Here is an 18,675-nt window from a genome sequence, read left to right on the forward strand (position 1 = left end):
TGATCCGGCAGGAGCCAGTCACCGTCGACGTCCTAGACACGTCCTTACGGATCCATCAGATCCATTAACCTTTGCATTAGACGCCTTCAGCTCTAACACCAGGAGCAGGCTTAGAGACCTCGGTAACCGTACTCGTCGAACCCGACAAAGAGTTCGCCGTGCAACCTAACCCATGAATCAGCTCTCGCTTCGCTGAATCTACCACCGGATCGGAAACGTGACCCACTGAGAAGATCCGGCGAGAAACTCAGTGGGCATACTAGTAACACTTCAATGCAAGTTTTATGAAATTTCATCTTTATTTTTTGAAAGTAAATTCACCACCAATATAACAAAATGAGATAGGGTCGTTTTTAAACTTTCTTGGCATATTCACAAAATTTCAATAATTCACAAAACAGTTAGCAAAATAATTAATTTATTGGGTATTTATTTAATTGCGTTTATCATCGAAATTGTAGATAAACTTCTTTACACATGACGAGAAATCTGAGGCCAACCGAAACAAAACTACTGCTGTTTACCAATGAGGTAGGTGTTTAAAATAGTATTATTAGCTAACAGAGTTCCTCTGGCATGATTAGTGTTGATCAGTGAAATCAGCGCTGCTTGATGCACCCACTTCGAACAGCATCAGCTGAGCTACCTCGTGTTGCGTTTTTATTATGTTATTCACGTTATGACTGCGATCGATGAGTGGTCACTGAGGTTGATTCAGAGCCTGTATTAAAATTCAGGGAGGACATTTACAACAATTTAATTAATAAAAAAAATCCCATTTAGTTTTTTTTGTATTACCAATTTATATTAATACAAATTTCAGAAATCATAACGAACGTTCCTGGCGAGGGATAGTACCGGTTACGCCATTGTTCATTTTCTTGACTCAAATTTGGCGTAGCAGTTGTCTGAAGGCACCATGAGCGCATCCAATTTGAATTCAATCTTAGATATATCTGCAGTAACTTTGTATCGTCGTAATAAATGTACCAGCGTGGTCTTCATCGATATAAGAGCGTAGGTTTTACCTGTCAGAATATTAATTAAACTTTTAGATGGCTGTTTATTTTACATACACAAACATGCCGTATAACTTTGTTAAAGCTGACGGGCTTCGAAGAGGAATCTTGTGTTTTATGCCTAAAATAATATAATGGCTATATTCTGTGAAACAATTGGAACTAGATATCTTTCTTATGCCTTTAAACAAGCAATTCTTGTATATACCTATATATAATCTGAATCTCGGAAACGGCTCCCAATTTTCATAAAATTTAGTATACAGGGGATTTCGGGGGCGATAAATCGATCTAGCTACGATTTATTTTCAGAAAATGTTGTTTTATTCGTGTTTTCAATAATCAACTCTTCCCGACATCTATTGGCGAATAATATGACCATTTTTCTTAATTGAGGGCAACTAAACGCTTTAAAGCAACAATGAGATGGCGTTATAAAAAAAAAAACGGTCATCATCTAGTTTATATTAAATAGTCCTTGTGAAATACCATCCACCGCTTCATCGTCAATTCAGTCTGGCAAAAAAAACATATATATAACATTTTATTTTAGAAGGAAAGTCAATGAATAATTACAAGATAATACTTGTATACAATTTCTTGTAATTATTCGTTGACTTATCTTATTTGCACAATAATTATTGTTAAGCATGGTTGTGATAGTATTACCCACATTAGTAATGGAGTCAAATGCAAATGTTGAATCCTTCCATCTGCTTGAATTGTAAGATGTGTGTTAGTGACAAAAAAAAACCGTCCCATGGTATTGGTACTAAAAGTGTTGAAAGCACTGAATATGAAGAAATTCTGATCGAAAGCAACATACCTAGAGGATCCAAAGCCCGAGATGGACGGATCATTACTATTACTTATATTCTCGTGGTAGGTATACCTAAGCGTTGAACAGATTTAATTCTATTATATTTACCGATACAATTCCGTTTCCCGACGCTGAATCCTGCGAATGCATTAGGGTCGTCGGGCACACCTCCGAGCTCCAACCAGCGCTCTGGTCGGAACGTGTGCGCGTCAGGGCCCCACACTGGGTGGCGGTTCAGACCATAAATACCCAACATACAGTTACTGTTGGCCGGTATCGTGTAGCTCTCTGAAGAAACAACGTAATTGTGCGTGTGAGTGCTATATACATGTACATTGATGTTTCGTTATGCGTGTATGAATTTAGTACCTACTAAATTATTTGCTTTTGAGTCGCGATTGAGATAGTTCTGTATAAACAACAGAAGCTATTCAGCAGTTACTATTAAAATTTTATAAATTACTTATATCATATTTCATAATTTAAAAAAATCGATCAGTCAATTAATAAAAAAGAAACCAGGCCGAAAGTTGACATTGTAAAAAACTTAGCACCCGTGGAGTACCGAGCCGGGGTCCAAGGGCGAAGCCCTAGCGGGGGTTGGGGGGCGGAGCCCCTCCGCTCTTAAATAAAACAATGTAACTGGTTTTTAATTTTTAAATAAACTACTACTAATTGAATAAGAACTATCTGATGAACTCATCTTTGTTTAATACTTCACTATTAAATTTTATTGCCTTTTGTAAATTTCACTTTTACACTAAACACAATAAATTACCCGAGCACAACAATAGCGGAGAATTTTAGGTGCGTGAGAGCAGACGTAGACACTAACGCGCCCTCCTGGCTGAGCCTTTGCTCGCCCACCTGTCCTGGTGAAACTGGAAAGGCCTCCGGGCCACCAGTAATCCTTCAGCCATAAAAAAAAAAAGACACTAACCCGCATGCGCACTTGTCAATAGTACCTGGGGAGAAAAAGTTAGACTTTCTTCCCTGTACAGCGGGACGAAAACCGAACTTTCGGCGTCGGTAGGAGAAAAAAACATTTTCAAATCCACTAAGTGTATCAATTCTAAACAAGTAAGGCACAAGTCTACGCAAACTACTAATAATTTTATTCATCATCAGCAGCCTAGAGCAGTGCACTGCTAGACATAGGCCTCTCCAATTGCTCACCACTGAGCACGATCCTCGGCTTCTCTCATCCAGCTCCTGCCTGCCACATTATATAATATATTAATAATTGTAATATTATAATAACAAAAGACTCTGTCAAGTTGCGCTCTCTCTTTAAGTTGTTCCGTACGTAACATTCACCGGAAAAAAGCCGCTCTTTTCATTCAATTTCTCTAAATTAATAAATTTCTATCATAGATTCCAAATATATTATGTACTCAGTTTTATTTCATTTTCTGTTTTTCTCAAAACCACCGGAGTGATCGGGTATAGTCTTAATGTTTCCTTCAAAACAGCTTCCGTGTAAACTAATCGTGGATGTTGAAGTTTATCGACATCGGCATCCGAATCTCCACACACCGATTTAATTCTGTAATAAAATTTGAAATTTGTCATATTTTGTAACGAATAGCGTGGGTAAATAAAATAAATAATAATAATAATAATTAGAGATGAAACGGAGATCCGGTAACTAACCGGTATCCGGCCATCCGGATCCGGATGTCCGCTCACGTGCGACAACAGCCGAGCTCGCACGAATATTTCCGAAAGGGCCGAATATCCGACGCTCCGGCCTCGCAGCTTGCCGAATATTTGGTATCCGGTATCCGGCCAAACCACTATCCGTTTCATCTCTAATAATAATAATTGGTCCCTAAAAGCCTCTCAAAACACCTCGAGAGGTTTGGTGTCAACAAAAAGTCGGTGGCGGCCCAGATGCAAAAATCAGTCTTGCTGGACAATGCTCGTATAGTCCGCCGGTTTCTCTCCCAATAGTCCCTAACGCTCCGGCCGATTGTTGCCCACCTCGCCGCAGTGCGTCCTGCTGTCTTCCCAGGCGAGGGAGTTTGTGATACACATAATAATAATAATAAAATAATCATACATGGGTCAATGGTCTACGTTTCTTAGTCAACCAGGTCAGATGACTTCTTCTGCTGTTCCGAATTTAATAAGGATTAAGCGGGGTATCTTTCAGGGTGACAGTCTGAGTCCTTTGTGGTTTTGTTTGGCGCTTAATCCTTAAAGTACATCACTTAAAGATTCAACGCTAGGCTACCGACTTCGCAGAGGAGCTGAGGCTATATCACATATCTTGTTCATGGAGTTATTTGTTTTCAAAAAACCGGACTTAATGAGTTTACTTAAAATAACCGACAGTTTTAGTAAAGCCATTAGGATGGAATTTGGTGTTGATAAATGTGCGTTCATAGATGTACAGAGAAGTAAAGTTGTAAGCTCAGATTGTTTACAACTTAACCATGGTGTGGTCCTCAAGTTTCTTTGTGAATCGGAAACCTACAAATACCTTGGCATGTTTGAAGTGCTGAATATTGTTGACGCAGATATGAAACAATCATTTAGAGATCGGTTCTTTGGTCGTCTTATAAAGGTCTTAAAAAGCCATTTATCCATTTATCCATATAATGAAACCGAACCATTTTTGAAGAAGCTGATAACTGGTGATGAAAAGTGGATCACGTACGACAAGAACGTGCGAAAAAAGTCGTGGTCAAAGGTCGGTCAGGCTTCACAGACTGTGGCGAAACCCGGGTTAGCTCGTAACAAGGTGATGCTGTATGTGTGGTGGGATTGGAAGGGCATTATTCATTATAAGCTGTTACCACCAGGCAGGACTATCGATTCTGAACTCTACTGCAAACAACTGATGAGATTAAAGCAAAAAGTTGAGAGAAAGCGGCTGGAATTAATCAACAGAAGGGGTGTGGTTTTTCATCATGATAACGCTAGACCTCACACATCTTGAGCCACTCAGCAAAAATTAAGAGAGCTTGGCTGGGAGGTGTTAATGCATCCGCCTTATAGTCCTGACCTTGCACTTTCAAATTTGCACCTGTTTCGGTCTCTTCAGAATTCTTTAGGCAGTGTCAGGCTAACATCACGAGAGGACTGCCAAAACCAATTGTCGCGGTATTTTGATCAGAAGCCCCAAAATTTCTATAGTAATGGGATCATGTCCTTACCTACGAGATGGCAAAAAGTTATCGAACAAAATGGTACCTACATACTTTAGTTAAATGTAAATAAACTATATTAAAAAATGTTGTGAATTTTCTTAAAAAATGCGAAGAAACTTTTCCCCAACCTATGATATAATCGACTTCAAAACTACGATTGCGATGGCTTTGGCTACGATGGCTTTGATAAACCTACGATTTTGCCATCATACTTAACGATAAACAGCGACAGTCGACTTGGTTTGACTTTTTAAGGGATGTTATGACCTGGTCACTAAGACCTTTCAAGTCAAGTCTTATTTTAATTTTAATGAAAACTGCACTATATGCGAAATGATAATATGGAATGAAATGAAGTTGATTAATATGAGACATGGCATGAATTGAAATGAAATTAAATGAGATGAGATGATATGGGATGAAATATAATCTCAGTAAAATGGTGGTCATTTACTGAGACTTTTTCAGTGGACTTTTTGAGGTATCCCGAGAAGCTACATCAAGCGGCTTTGTTTTATTTTCCCACATTTGTGCACTTTCACAGATACTAAATAGTTAATAAACCACCGTAATCACACATTTAAGCCTGAAGAAACAGTAAATAGACAAAATAAAACAAATCACACAACTTCACTCTTCGTGTTCCCGCCAAAAATCCTCGACTTAGTTGTTGTCAATGATTACCCGTTACAATGTACTGAGCCAGGTGGTGATGCGAAATATTCTAAAACGCCTACATTATTCGAAACTAAAAAGTATATAAATAATTTTCATAAATACAAACTATAAACTCACTCCTGGTAAACTTTATCCTGGATCTCAGGGTACGAGCCCAATAACATCACGACCACCGTCATGATCTGTGACGATGTATCAGTCCCCGTAAATATAAGGGTATCGACTTCATTCCTGATCTCTTTGTCCGTGAAGGCCTCGTCATCCAAGCCTTTCAAGAGCAGGTCTGACATTGATTGGGTTTTTTTTTCTGTAACGTTTAATGTTATTTGAGGCGGAACGTAAAATAGAAACAAAAATTAAACAAATGTAAGGTACAGTCAATCTTTTCAATTTCACGAACACTGAGTTCACCGAACATATCAACCATTTAAACGGCCGTCTGGTGTAGTGGTAAGTGACATGGTCACTACACAAGGGGGTCGCGGGTTCGAATCCCGCCAAGGGAAGATATTTGTATGATAAATATAAATGTCTTTTCCAAGGTTATGAATGTATATTAAATATATGTATGTGTATAATAAAAATCTTACATTTATATCCGTTATCTGGTACCTGTAACACAAGTTCTTTACGAACTTATCACGGGACCAGTTAACGTGGCGTGATTGTTAGTAAATATTTATTTATTTATTTATATAATGAAATTTATAAAATATTTTGTTATTAATAAATTCAGACGCATTCTTTGTTAATGAACTTTGCGAGTGCCTTTGTTTCTTAGTTTAGGAAGTTAATTTTATTATTGCATCTACGGGCTTAAGGCCCATCTAGTGTTAAATGAATGCTTCTTTTTTTTTCATACCTAAGCTGAGAGCCTTGAGAGGCTATATCAGCGTAGCCTTAACTAGTAGGTGAGCTCACGGGGCTCAAACCTGACGACGTTGCTAACACGAACCCTAGCCAGAGCCGTGCTTCGCAGAATCTACCACTAGATCGGAAACGCGACCCACTGAGAAGATCCGGCGAGAAACTCAGTGGGCTGTGTCTGTGGGTTAATTTACTCGTCGAAAGCGACGGGTTCGACGAGAACGATGACCGGTGCTTGAGGTACCTAAAAGCACCGTTAGTGGACCGGGAGGATCCGAAATGACGTGTGAATGATTACTAGAGCTCATCGACATCATATCGTGAACGCCGTCGCCTACCTTGAGCCTTGACCGTGTTTCGATTATACAGGAAATTATAATTTTTGCGGGTTTAATATTTATTAGGTACACGAAGCTATTCTCTCATCGTCGAAGTAATTCGTGAATATGTGCTAAGTACGAATTTTATTAGGAAAATGGGTACCTGCCCACAAGATTTGAACATCTGCATGGTCGCACCGGACGCTTTATCCTTTATGAAGAAAACAATTGATAGTTTCGAGATTACATACCAGAGGCACAACCATTTTCGTGAGATTCCTGTTTGTTCTTTAAAGCTCTTCGTTTACTATTTATAACCTGAAAGTTAAATTGCACGCAAATACTAATTTAATTAAATAAATCAAGGTATAAAATGTGCCGAGAATTAATTATTTTTACTCGGGAGCCTTTAGCCGATGATCTGCAAGCGAAGTAAATTGTTACTTCGAAACAAGGTGACTCTACAAAACTCGCGTGCGTTTGGTCAGAACCTATGCAAGTGTAGTTTTTTTTTTTTTTATTTATGTAGGAGGGATTACTGTTAGCCCGAATACCTTTCCGGTTTCACCAGGACAGGTGGACGAGCAAAGGTTTAGCCAAGAGCGATAGGGTTTGCTAACAGCTGCCCGGGTGCCACCAAAGGAGACCTAACGACTCAAGAGCAGATGCTTCGCGAATGAATTTACTACCGGATCGGAATCGCGACCCGCTGCACGCCGCTAGGTTGCGCGACGAACTCTTCGCTGAGCTGGATGGATAGAGTGGATGGACTTCGGGGTTCGATACAAAAATTCTGAGTGAGTGAAAAAGGGGTGAGTGTACGCAATACCGGGATAACGCTACAGAATATGTAACGTGATGATGACCTTACCTTATTCGACATCGTCGTTATTGTTTCGATCAGCTCGTCCTCCTTTTTCTTTAAAGCGCTCAGCTTGTAAACGAACGAATTGTGCAATAGAATATTCTGGATTCTACGGGTCAACACAGCCATTACTTCATCAACGGCATGCATATACTTCTGATTGAAATCACATTCTTCTACTTCTATACCGAATGCTGTTGCTGTATTAGGAAATTCATTAATTTAAATAGTTCTTTCCGTTTTAATCTATAAAATACAGGGTGTAAAATATAATTCCCCAAATCCCTAGAATACGGTATTGTATTATGTGCGAGTATGTATTGAGTAAGATAAGAATAATATCGATAATTGGAATGAAAACAATTCGATGATCGTATTTACAAACAGATATCACCATGGTAACTGTTGCATGTGTCACGCTAAATTTCCCAAAATTTAGGTAACAGTAGGTATAATCGAAATAATATATAATCAAAATCAAATTGTCTACTGTATGTCTGAAGCGGATCCTCGAATATTTTGGTCACATTGCGAGGAAAGACGGCGATAACCTGGAAAAACTTACTTAAATCACAGGGAAAGTTGAAGGCAACAGATCTAGAGGCCGCAGCCAGACTCGTTGGTCCGATCAGATCCGCACCGCTTTGGACAGTACAGTGTACAGCGCGCTGCATGACGCCGTGGACAGGGGAAAGTGGAAAAAGACCTTAAGATTGAAGCTCATGGGTGATGGTGGTCACGACCATCAGACATGAGGAACACGACTCGAGGAGGAGGAGGAGGTATAATCGACAGTGGTAAGATCTGTTCGTTCGCCAACACAATCTTTAGAACGTTGCTACTCACATAATAATGTTTTTAATGCCATTTCTTTCAAAGCTGCGGTAATAAGCACTGGGCCGCTCTTCATTTGGATTTCGATGGCAGAAATCAGATTTTTCGATTCCTGGTTGAATACAACTGTGTAGATGTTTAACATTTGCTGACTGAACGCTGGGTTCAATAGTTTGCGGTGACGCTTCCATGTCTCCCCTGGAATTTATCATAACATAAATACTGACTTATGCACAGTGGGCCTCCAAGACAATATGGAGCGTGTAGTTCACTTTCAAAATATTTTTATAAAAGCTATTAGTAGTTCCATATAAAAACGATAATTTTGAATATAATTTTAATAACGAAAAAATGACAAGATATCCACAACACTCAGCATTCACTATAGACAAGTTGGTACAATTAAATTTAAAAAAATGGTAAATTATCTTGGAGACTTTTCATTTCAAATTCAAACTCACCTGCTGACGTGACGAGACCATCCCCCAACCAGTTGCTCGCGAACTGATAGAAAGAATGTTTCTGAAGTGCGCCGTTGGCTATTGTCAAATTGTCTTCTGGGTCTGTTATAACTGTAATCAACATGTAAAGTAATTTGATTTTACACGTATTAGCCTAGTTTTTAGTAGTTTGACATTTTACACAATTTTTTTATCACGAATGGGAAAATTAGTTCATGACCCACCGTTGTTGGCTTAGTTTTTTTTTTTTTTAATTCATTCGAAGGTGACCAAAGTGGTAGCGAGTGATTACCGTCGTCTACCGTCGTCAAGTCGTTGCCAAATACCAACGGCTCGCTTTGCCGGCTTCGAAATATGTACTACATAATAAAGCGCATTCCGGGAACTGCAGAGAGAGAAGAACATAGAGAGTCGTCGTGGCCTAAAGGATAAGACGTCCGGTGCATTCGTATATAGCGATGCAACGGTGTTCGAATCCCGCAGGCGGGTACCAATTTTTGTAATGAAATACGTACTTAACAATTGTTCACGCTTGACTTCCACGGTGAAGGAATAACATCGTGTAATAAAAATCCATCCCGCAAAATTATAATTTGCGTAATTACTGGTGGTAGGACCTCTTGTGAGTCCGCACGGGTATGTACCACCGCCCCGCCTATTTCTGCCGTGAAGCAGTAATGCGTTTCGGTTTGAAAGACGGGGCAGCCGTTGTGACTATACTGAGACCTTAGAACTTATATCTCAAGGTGTGTGGCGCATTTACGTTGTAGATGTCTATGGGCTCCGGTGACCACTTAACACCTGGTGGACGAGCGAGCGAAAAGTGGAAAAAAAAAGAAGCGTCTGTGCAATAGTGGAATAGGCGGCGTGTTGTCTTAACAAAAAGGAGATCAAGAGGTGGTGATAGCCTACTTCAGCAAATCTTTATCCACACCGGAAAGAAATTAGTGCGTGACGAGAAGGGAGCTACTGGCTGTAGTAAACTCATTACAGCATTTTAATAGTTACTTGCTAGGACGAAAATTCCATTTGCGGACTGACCATGCTGCGTTGAAGTGTCTTCTACAATTCGTGAACCCGGAAGGTCCCCGAGATGGATTGAACTACTACAAAAGTTCGACTTCGTCATTGAAAATCGCAGTGGAAGATCTCACGGTAACGCGGACGCACTGTCTAGAAGACTTTGCGTTGAAAACTATAAGCACTGCGCTAGAAAGGAGGCTAAGGAGGCTGTGCCCGTACGGATGCTGAGAACGGATCTTAGCGATGAATGGAAAGGAGCCTTGCAGGTCTTGGGCATCCACAAAACTAGAACTACATCTTATCACCCACAATCTGATGGAATGGTCGAAAGTTGTAATCAAACATTGGAGAGATATCTGGCGAAAGTTGTGGAGAATAGGACTGTGACGCCGTTTTTCGCAAACTTTGGAAGAGAATTGAGACTGCCTGCGGATTTAGTTATCGGCACTCCTCCTGACGTTTCTCGTAGTGTGACAGAGTACGCGAATGATTTGCGCAGCAAGATAAATGAAGTGCATGAGCATGTCAGACAGTCAAGCCAACAAGCCTCTTCGAGGATGAAGTCCCGCTACGATAGGAAAGCAAATCAGAAGAGATTTTCGGAGGGTTCCCTAGTGTGACTACACAACCCATGCTTTCGAAGCATAGTGAAGTCTCCTAAGTTACAGGCAAAATGGGATGGACCATATAGGATTATGACTAAAATTAATGACTCACGTATCGAATTTAGAAAGGTCTACCAGGCGTGCCTAAAGTTGTACGTGTAGATCGATTGGCGAAATGTTACGGCATCGCCGAAGTCCGAGATGCCAGATGGTCTGATTTCTTAGAAAGACTCGCGCCCTCCCAAAGGTCTTACTACCGCTTAGCTCGTACTCTCAAATCGGATACGGTAGTAACTATGCCCCCCCTCGTAGGCCCCTCAGGCCAACTCGCGGCGTTCGATGATGATGAAAAAGCAGAGCTGCTAGCCGATACACTGCAAACCCAGTGCACGCCCAGCACTCAATCCATGGACCCTGTTCATGTAGAATTAGTAGATAGTGAGGTGGAACGCAGAGCCTCCTTGCCACCCTCGGATGCGTTACCACCCGTCACCCCGATGGAAGTTAAAGACTTGATCAAAGACCTACGTCCTCGCAAGGCTCCCGGTTCCGACGGTATATCTAACCGCGTTATTAAACTTCTACCCGTCCAACTCATCGTGATGTTGGCATCTATTTTCAATGCCGCTATGGCGAACTGTATCTTACCCGCGGTGTGGAAAGAAGCGGACGTTATCGGCATACATAAACCCGGTAAACCAAAAAATCATCCGACGAGCTACCGCCCGATTAGCCTCCTCATGTCTCTAGGCAAACTGTATGAGCGTCTGCTCTACAAACGCCTCAGAGACTTCGTCTCATCCAAGGGCATTCTCATCGATGAACAATTCGGATTCCGTACAAATCACTCATGCGTTCAACAAGTGCACCGCCTCACGGAGCACATTCTTGTGGGGCTTAATCGACCAAAACCGTTATACACGGGAGCTCTCTTCTTCGACGTCGCAAAAGCGTTCGACAAAGTCTGGCACAATTGTTTGATTTTCAAACTATTCAACATGGGCGTGCCGGATAGTCTCGTGCTCATCATACGGGACTTCTTGTCGAACCGCTCTTTTCGATATCGAGTCGAGGGAACCCGCTCCTTCCCACGACCTCTCACAGCTGGAGTCCCGCAAGGCTCTGTCCTCTCACCCCTCCTATTTAGCTTATTCGTCAACGATATTCCCCGGTCGCCGCCGACCCATTTAGCTTTATTCGCCGACGACACGACTGTTTACTATTCTAGTAGAAATAAGTCCTTAATCGCGAAGAAGCTTCAGAGCGCAGCCCTAGCCCTAGGACAGTGGTTCCGAAAATGGCGCATAGACATCAACCCAGCGAAAAGTACTGCGGTGCTATTTCAGAGGGGAAGCTCAACACGGATTTCCTCCCGGATTAGGAGGAGGAATCTCACACCCCCGATTACTCTCTTTAGACAACCCATACCCTGGGCTAGGAAGGTCAAGTACCTGGGCGTTACCCTGAATGCATCGATGACATTCCGCCCGCATATAAAATCAGTCCGTGACCGTGCCGCGTTTATTCTCGGTAGACTCTACCCCATGATCTGTAAGCGGAGTAAAATGTCCCTTCGGAACAAGGTGACACTTTACAAAACTTGCATAAGGCCCGTCATGACTTACGCGAGTGTGGTGTTCGCTCACGCGGCCCGCACACACATAGACACCCTCCAATCCCTACAATCCCGCTTTTGTAGGTTAGCTGTCGGGGCTCCGTGGTTCGTGAGAAACGTTGACCTACACGACGACCTGGGCCTCGAATCAATTCGGAAATACATGAAGTCAGCGTCGGAACGATACTTCGATAAGGCTATGCGTCATGATAATCGCCTTATCGTTGCCGCCGCTGACTACTCCCCGAATCCCGATCATGCAGGAGCCAGTCACCGTCGACGCCCTAGACACGTCCTTACGGATCCATCAGATCCAATAACCTTTGCATTAGATGCCTTCAGCTCTAATACTAGGGGCAGGCTTAGGGACCCCGGTAACCGTACTCGTCGAACTCGACAAAGAGGTCGACGTGCAACCTAACCCATGCATCAGCCCGCTGAGTTTCTCGCCGGATCTTCTCAGCGGGTCGCGATTCCGATCCGGTAGTAGATTCATTCGCGAAACAATTGCTCTTGAGTTGTTAGGTCTCCTTCGGAGGCGCTCGGGCAGTTGTTAGCAAATCCCACCCCTCTTGGCTGAGTCTTTGCTCGCCCACCTGTCCTGGTGAAACTGGAAAGGCCTTCGGGCCACCAGTAAACTTTCAATCATAAAAAAAAAAAAAAAAAAAAAACGCAGTCAGTTAGTAATCGGAACTACTCGAAGCGAAACAGCGAACGGATCACCTGAAGCGAAGCGGAAGAAGCGAATTGAGAATTTTAAAGTGTTTGTGAAGTGTTTTAAGTGTTCTATGATAAATACAGTTTTAAGTTGTACTCCGGTAGAATTTTTATTTATCTCGAACCACAGCGCGTAACACTAAATGTGAGTTAGAAATAAATTATAAATTTTTATTGTATTTATCGTTCACTATTTTGGTGATAATGGCTTACACATATTAGATGGATATATGCTGTCTCGGACTTTTTTGTAGGACTATATAACATAAACATTTCAATTGTGTATATTGTATACGTGTAACTCCAACGTTTTGCGGCGCACGCCAGAATAGCTCGCAGATGGTAGGTATATTTTTTTCTACTTCCTTGACACTTATTATTGACACGTAATTCTCTTAACCTATATATTTATAAATTATAGCCTATGCGTTGTTCTGATGTGTGTAAGTTATATTATTATCAAGTTTCAGCAAAATCCATCAATTAGTTTTTGCGTGAAAGAATAGCAATCATACATACATCCAAACATTCTTACAAACTTTCGTATTTATAATATTAGTAGAATGGTTCCAGTTATATTCATCATCCAGTTATACACAAAAAAAATCAATTTTTAATTTACCATAGTAATTTTCAAGTCCTAACTGTAAAATCACGACACCTCCCTTCTTGTTTGCCTCTTCACATGCATATTTCACAGTTCGCAGTAATTCTGAAAAAAAAAATTGTGTAAAGAAAATATAGAAGGAAAACTTATTTTTGTTCATTCAGAATAAAATACACAATTCTCAATGCATTAAACAGTACTAGTAAATATTATAAACCTATAAAAGTACTCAATAATGAATTTTGGCGCATTTCCGCAAATCCGCTGATATCAATTATCCTAAAAATATTACAGAGAATGTCCGTATTATTTTTGTCTTCGAAGCCAGAAGAGAGCACAGATGTGATTGTGGTAGAAACTACTATCTGCCTATGTTTTCAAGCTTATTGTTTCAATTTAAACGCTCAACACACAAAATGTTTGTTGGCAGCAAAATGGACAGTTTCTGTAAGTATTATTAGTACGGACCTATTGCTTATAATAATAGTGTTTTCACTAATATCATTATATTGCTTAGATGGATGGTCGAGCTCACAGCCCATCTGGTGTTAAGTAGCTACTGGAGCCCATAGACATCTACGACGTAAATGCGCCACCCACCTTGAGATATAAGTTCTAAGGTCTCAAGTATAGTTACAGCGGCTGCCCCACCCTTTAAACTGAAACGCATTACTGCTTCACGGCAGAAATAGGCAAGGATGTGGTACCTACCCGTGCGGGCTCATAAACGGTAATATCACCATCTCGGACTTCGGCAATGCGAGAGAGACTTTACGTCGCGTTGTAGGGCACGCATTCGAATACGATTTTCCTCGGTAGGATACCTATCGTAGGCGCAGATCGAAGCGTTCTTGGCTCTAAGGAGCTCCCTGACTTCGTCAGGCAATTTGAAGCAGTGAAAGAAGTCTTCCGCTACAATTTGCTTCGATGACCTATCTAATATAGAGGTGATATGCGATGTTACGATGCTTATGGCTTCAGCGGTATCCTGGGGGGACAGGGTAAAGTCTGGGCTAAGCGGGAGCGATGGTGGATCAGATTCAGCCAGGCATTAGCCCAGAGTGTGCCAATCCATCACAGTTCTCGTGGCAAGAACGGAATCGGAAGTGCGACCGAGCTTTATAATGACGGGACGATGATTTTAGTCTAATTCTGAAACTACTTCGATCGAATGTATGCGCAGAGTTACGTTTTTTAGTAATGCTATGTCAAGTATATCCGAGCGATGCATAATATTTAGCGGGTAGTTAGTCGGGGTTAGCGGAGCGACAATATCGAAAGCGAGATCATCAACTAACGCGTCCAGGCGTCTACCGTTAGGAGTTGTAGTATGCGAGTTCCACCTGATGTGTTTACAATTTAGGTCGCCCGCCAGGATAACAGAGCTTCCCATGCCGAGCAGCGCCAGTAGTGATCTACTTAAAACGCCATAACGATCGGCGCGTGTCCGGTCAGTGAAATTCGGCACACTGATGCTTCGATGTTAGCGAGCGCGGGAGGGTCGAGGGGGACGCAATGCTGGGCTCTTCTATAGTAAATTACGGTACCACCACCACGAGCACAGGGCCTGTCGTTCCTGACCATGTTATAGTTCGCGATTTTAGGGTCACGGCGCGCGGGCTTAAGTAGGGTCTTCTGCACTAAAAATATATCAATTTGATGGTCACGCAAAAAGTCAGAAACCTGATCACGTTGATTGTGCCTATGTCTGTCGCAAGACAGTCATGCTGTCCGGTTTCATGAATAGGACCTTATATAACGCAATATCTGGTAGTAAAGTCTGCGAGAAACTACGCTTGCTAGGGCCAGTGTTAGTAGCAAGCTCTCTCATGTTAAGCTCGTGAACTCACCTGCCAATCCGTGAGTAGCTGGAATAGTCCCTTAAGCTACGCGATTAGGTAGGAACAATAAAAGAACGCAATTGAGCCTTCGACCTTATAATCCAAAATATGTGACAAAATAATAAACGGATTAAGTCGTAAACTTAATATAATTTTTTTAGGCAGTGGCTGCTTTTTCGGCAGCTGTTTTACCAAGGGTACGGAAACGACTTACCATCACGCGTAATAAATAAAAAATAAAAACTCAAAAATCTCAAACCATGTCAATTCGAAGTAACTATTACAATAAAATGGCAATTTCATACTTCAACCCCTATTATAAAGCAATATCCGGTAGTAGAGTCTGCGAGGCACTGCTCTTGCTAGGGCCAGTGTTAGAAGCTCTCTCATGTTGAACTCGTGAGCTCACCTGCCAGTCTATGAGTAGCTGGAATAGCCCCTTAAACTACCAGCGATTAGGTAGGAAAAACATGGGTACGGCATTGCTAAAACTGATGTGTGACGGAAAGTACTTACCATCACGTGTAATAAACAATAAATAAAAATGTCTACGACTCGCAAAAACCAATCGAAAAACAATTTAAACCTACTTTTACTGCCTCCAATTAGCATGTGTGTATGTCCGATTACAGGCAGATAATTATCACACAAAGGAACATTGCTGTTGCTCTTCTTGATCGAATAGAACAGTAGCACGACACAAACAACAACTAAGATAGTGGGAATAAACATCTTGATATCTAAGAGCTGAGAAATGAAACTGTGCTTAAGGACCGATGTATCTCTCTTATATCACGTTGCAACAAAACAGATCTTGTGAGGTTTTTTTTGTTTAAAATATCTTAACATTGTTCGACCTATAACGAAAAATCAAATACGTGTGACGTGCCTTTATGTGTCGAGTGGAAAATGACGCGATTTCGGAACAGTTTATTCAGTTCAAGATCCACCTAACCAATCCATCTAATGCTGGTAGGCTAATGGGCTATTTCAGCTAAGCTCTAGCTACTTGGAATGCCGCCAGCCTCATAGAGATGGCATTAATGAATTAATTAATTGTCTTCACTAAAGTTATGATGGTTGCAATTTTGTCCGAAAGATCGGCTAATAAGCCTAATGATTATGATAAAATTGTGGTGAAATCACTCAATTATATAAATTATAATTTAGATTAGATTAGTATATTGGATACTTTTTATCATGAAAATTAAAATTACCTGGACAACACCGGGAATATCCTCTATTATACGACAGTGTGTTCGCTGGTTTACGTTGGTACCAATGGATCTACGAAGCAACAAAAGAGTGGCACAAGCAAAATTTATCCCGGTAATGCCGTCCACTTGAGACTTTAGATTCAAATCTTAATTGTGTGACAAAATAGCCCTCTCACGGTTCAAACCGGAACACATGAATGCTTGGCAGAAGAAATAGTAAGGGCGTAATGGCTGTCTGTGCGGGCTCGCAATGCGCAATACTAGCAGAAAAGCCTGATGATTCTTAAAAATATGTAAGGAATGTGACTACATTAAAACGAATAAAGGCAAAACGAAACTGGTGGTAGGACCTCTTGTGAGTCCGTAGGAGTAGGTACCACCACCCTGCCTATTTCTGCCGCGAAGCAGTAATACGTTTCGGTTTGAATGGAGGGGGGGGCAGCCGTTGTAACTATACTGAGACCTTAGAACTTATATCTCAAGGTGGGTGGCGCTTTTTGCCGAGTTCGAAGAGTACGGCTACCGGGGTCCCTAAGTCTGCTCCTAGTGCTAGAGGTGAAGGCGTCTAGTGCTGTGGTTAATAGATCTAATGAATCCGTAAGGACATTTCTAGGGCGTCGACGGTGACTGACTCCTGCGTTAGGAGGAGTAGTCAGCGGCAGCAATGATAAAGCAATTAGGTATTATGGTGAATAACCTTATCGAAGTATGGCGTCATCACAATGAAAAAACACAGCCTTTTTGTGGAGATCAGCTCCGGTCATTTTTTCTCTATTGTTTTTACATGAGTCTGTTCAGGGCAATCCTAAACATAAAATTTTATATGATCGTTTTTAAATGTGGGATCACAATAATAAGTATGGCAACACAATTGCAGTTACAATAAAATACTGGTCGTACGTGCACGTGTTGTACATTAAAAGAAAATAAATTCCTTCGCTTTAAAACTAGTGTTTATTGAAGCTAGTGTCAAAATTCAGTCAAAACTCTGAACAGGGTCTAATTAGTTAAATCAAATTAGATATCCGAATCGATAATTTTATTCGCCAGTAAGAGCTCATTTTTGATATCTAAATTCTCGGACTGAAATGGGTTGAACCAATTTTGTGCAATTCTTACTGACACGGCCTTATTTTTCCTTTTTTATAACGAAATTTCAAAATACATTAATTTTTTGACAAATTCACTCATTTCGCCACACATGAAAGCATAGAAAAAGGCGGGAAACCGTTTTTACTTTTTATTTTTAAAATGTCACATATTCACTGGTATCAAAATCAGCCAGATACCAACAGTACAAACTCAAGAGATTTTACAAAAACGTTTTGCTTCTACACAAAAAAAAATTTTTTTCACCATTAAATCTTATAATGCGTACTAGGCAGTGTACCACAAATAGATAAACTATCCGAGAGCTTTAATTATTTTTTTAATCTAAAAAAAGTTTCATAATATGAAGTTTGAGTAAGTATTCTAAATTCGTCGATGGAGGCGCATAGACGCCATTACACACTTACCAACCAGCTTTCTTGAAGAGCAGTGCCTCCGTTCTAAGAACTGACATTCGTTTCCTTTTGATAATGTCAAGAGTAGGTTTCTAAATTGTTCTAAGACAACACACGTGATTGGTGTACTCAATATTTCTCTTAGCTCGATCACCCTATTCGCCCCTATGATGTCTGACGATGCTGTTCAAATTGTGGCTTCTTCGACATACTTATTTTTTACAAATATACATAGAAAAACTAAACGACCAATATGATGCGGATACACCATTTTTAGTCGCACTATTTTTTGTATTAATTACTTATTATGAAGTCATAGATACTTTACAGGCTAAGAAACCCATTCACGCAAAACGTTGTATTTCAAGCAATTACGCCTTAAATAGCTCCTTGGCTTGGATCAAATGTCATTTCGTCTAGACACACAACTGGGACAATGTTACACATACACACAAATGTTAACAAACGCGGACACGGCTCGTTTAGTTTACTTTAGTTACTTCCACAGTGTCATGTCCTATGGCAT

General features: G+C 40.9%; 1 protein-coding gene across 1 annotated transcript; it reads right to left on the minus strand.

Moving 5' to 3' along the window:
- Positions 1 to 778: 778 nt before the first annotated feature.
- Positions 779 to 16,176, minus strand: LOC134201484 (cytochrome P450 4c21-like). Its single transcript, XM_062676343.1, has 10 exons — positions 16,018 to 16,176; positions 13,602 to 13,691; positions 9,020 to 9,130; positions 8,571 to 8,756; positions 7,731 to 7,924; positions 7,111 to 7,177; positions 5,790 to 5,979; positions 3,234 to 3,385; positions 1,948 to 2,127; positions 779 to 1,028 (listed from the first exon to the last, which is right to left on the minus strand). The coding sequence occupies exons 1-10, from the start codon at positions 16,157 to 16,159 to the stop codon at positions 874 to 876; spliced, it is 1,467 nt and encodes a 488-aa protein (XP_062532327.1). The 5' UTR covers positions 16,160 to 16,176; the 3' UTR covers positions 779 to 873.
- Positions 16,177 to 18,675: the final 2,499 nt, after the last annotated feature.

The sequence above is a fragment of the Bombyx mori genome, chromosome 26 (genome assembly GCF_030269925.1).
Source record: "Bombyx mori chromosome 26, ASM3026992v2".
NCBI classification, from domain to species: Eukaryota; Metazoa; Arthropoda; class Insecta; order Lepidoptera; family Bombycidae; genus Bombyx; species Bombyx mori.

Coding starts and splice junctions, on each gene's coding strand:
- LOC134201484 (XM_062676343.1), bottom strand. CDS start 16,159: ATGTTTATTCCCACTATCTTAGTTGTTGTTTGTGTCGTGCTACTGTTC. Junction 8,757..9,019: donor TGGTCTCGTCACGTCAGCAG/GTGAGTTTGAAT, acceptor GATAAATTCCAG/GGGAGACATGGAAGCGTCAC. Junction 5,980..7,110: donor CGAAAATGGTTGTGCCTCTG/GTATGTAATCTC, acceptor TAAACGTTACAG/AAAAAAAAACCCAATCAATG.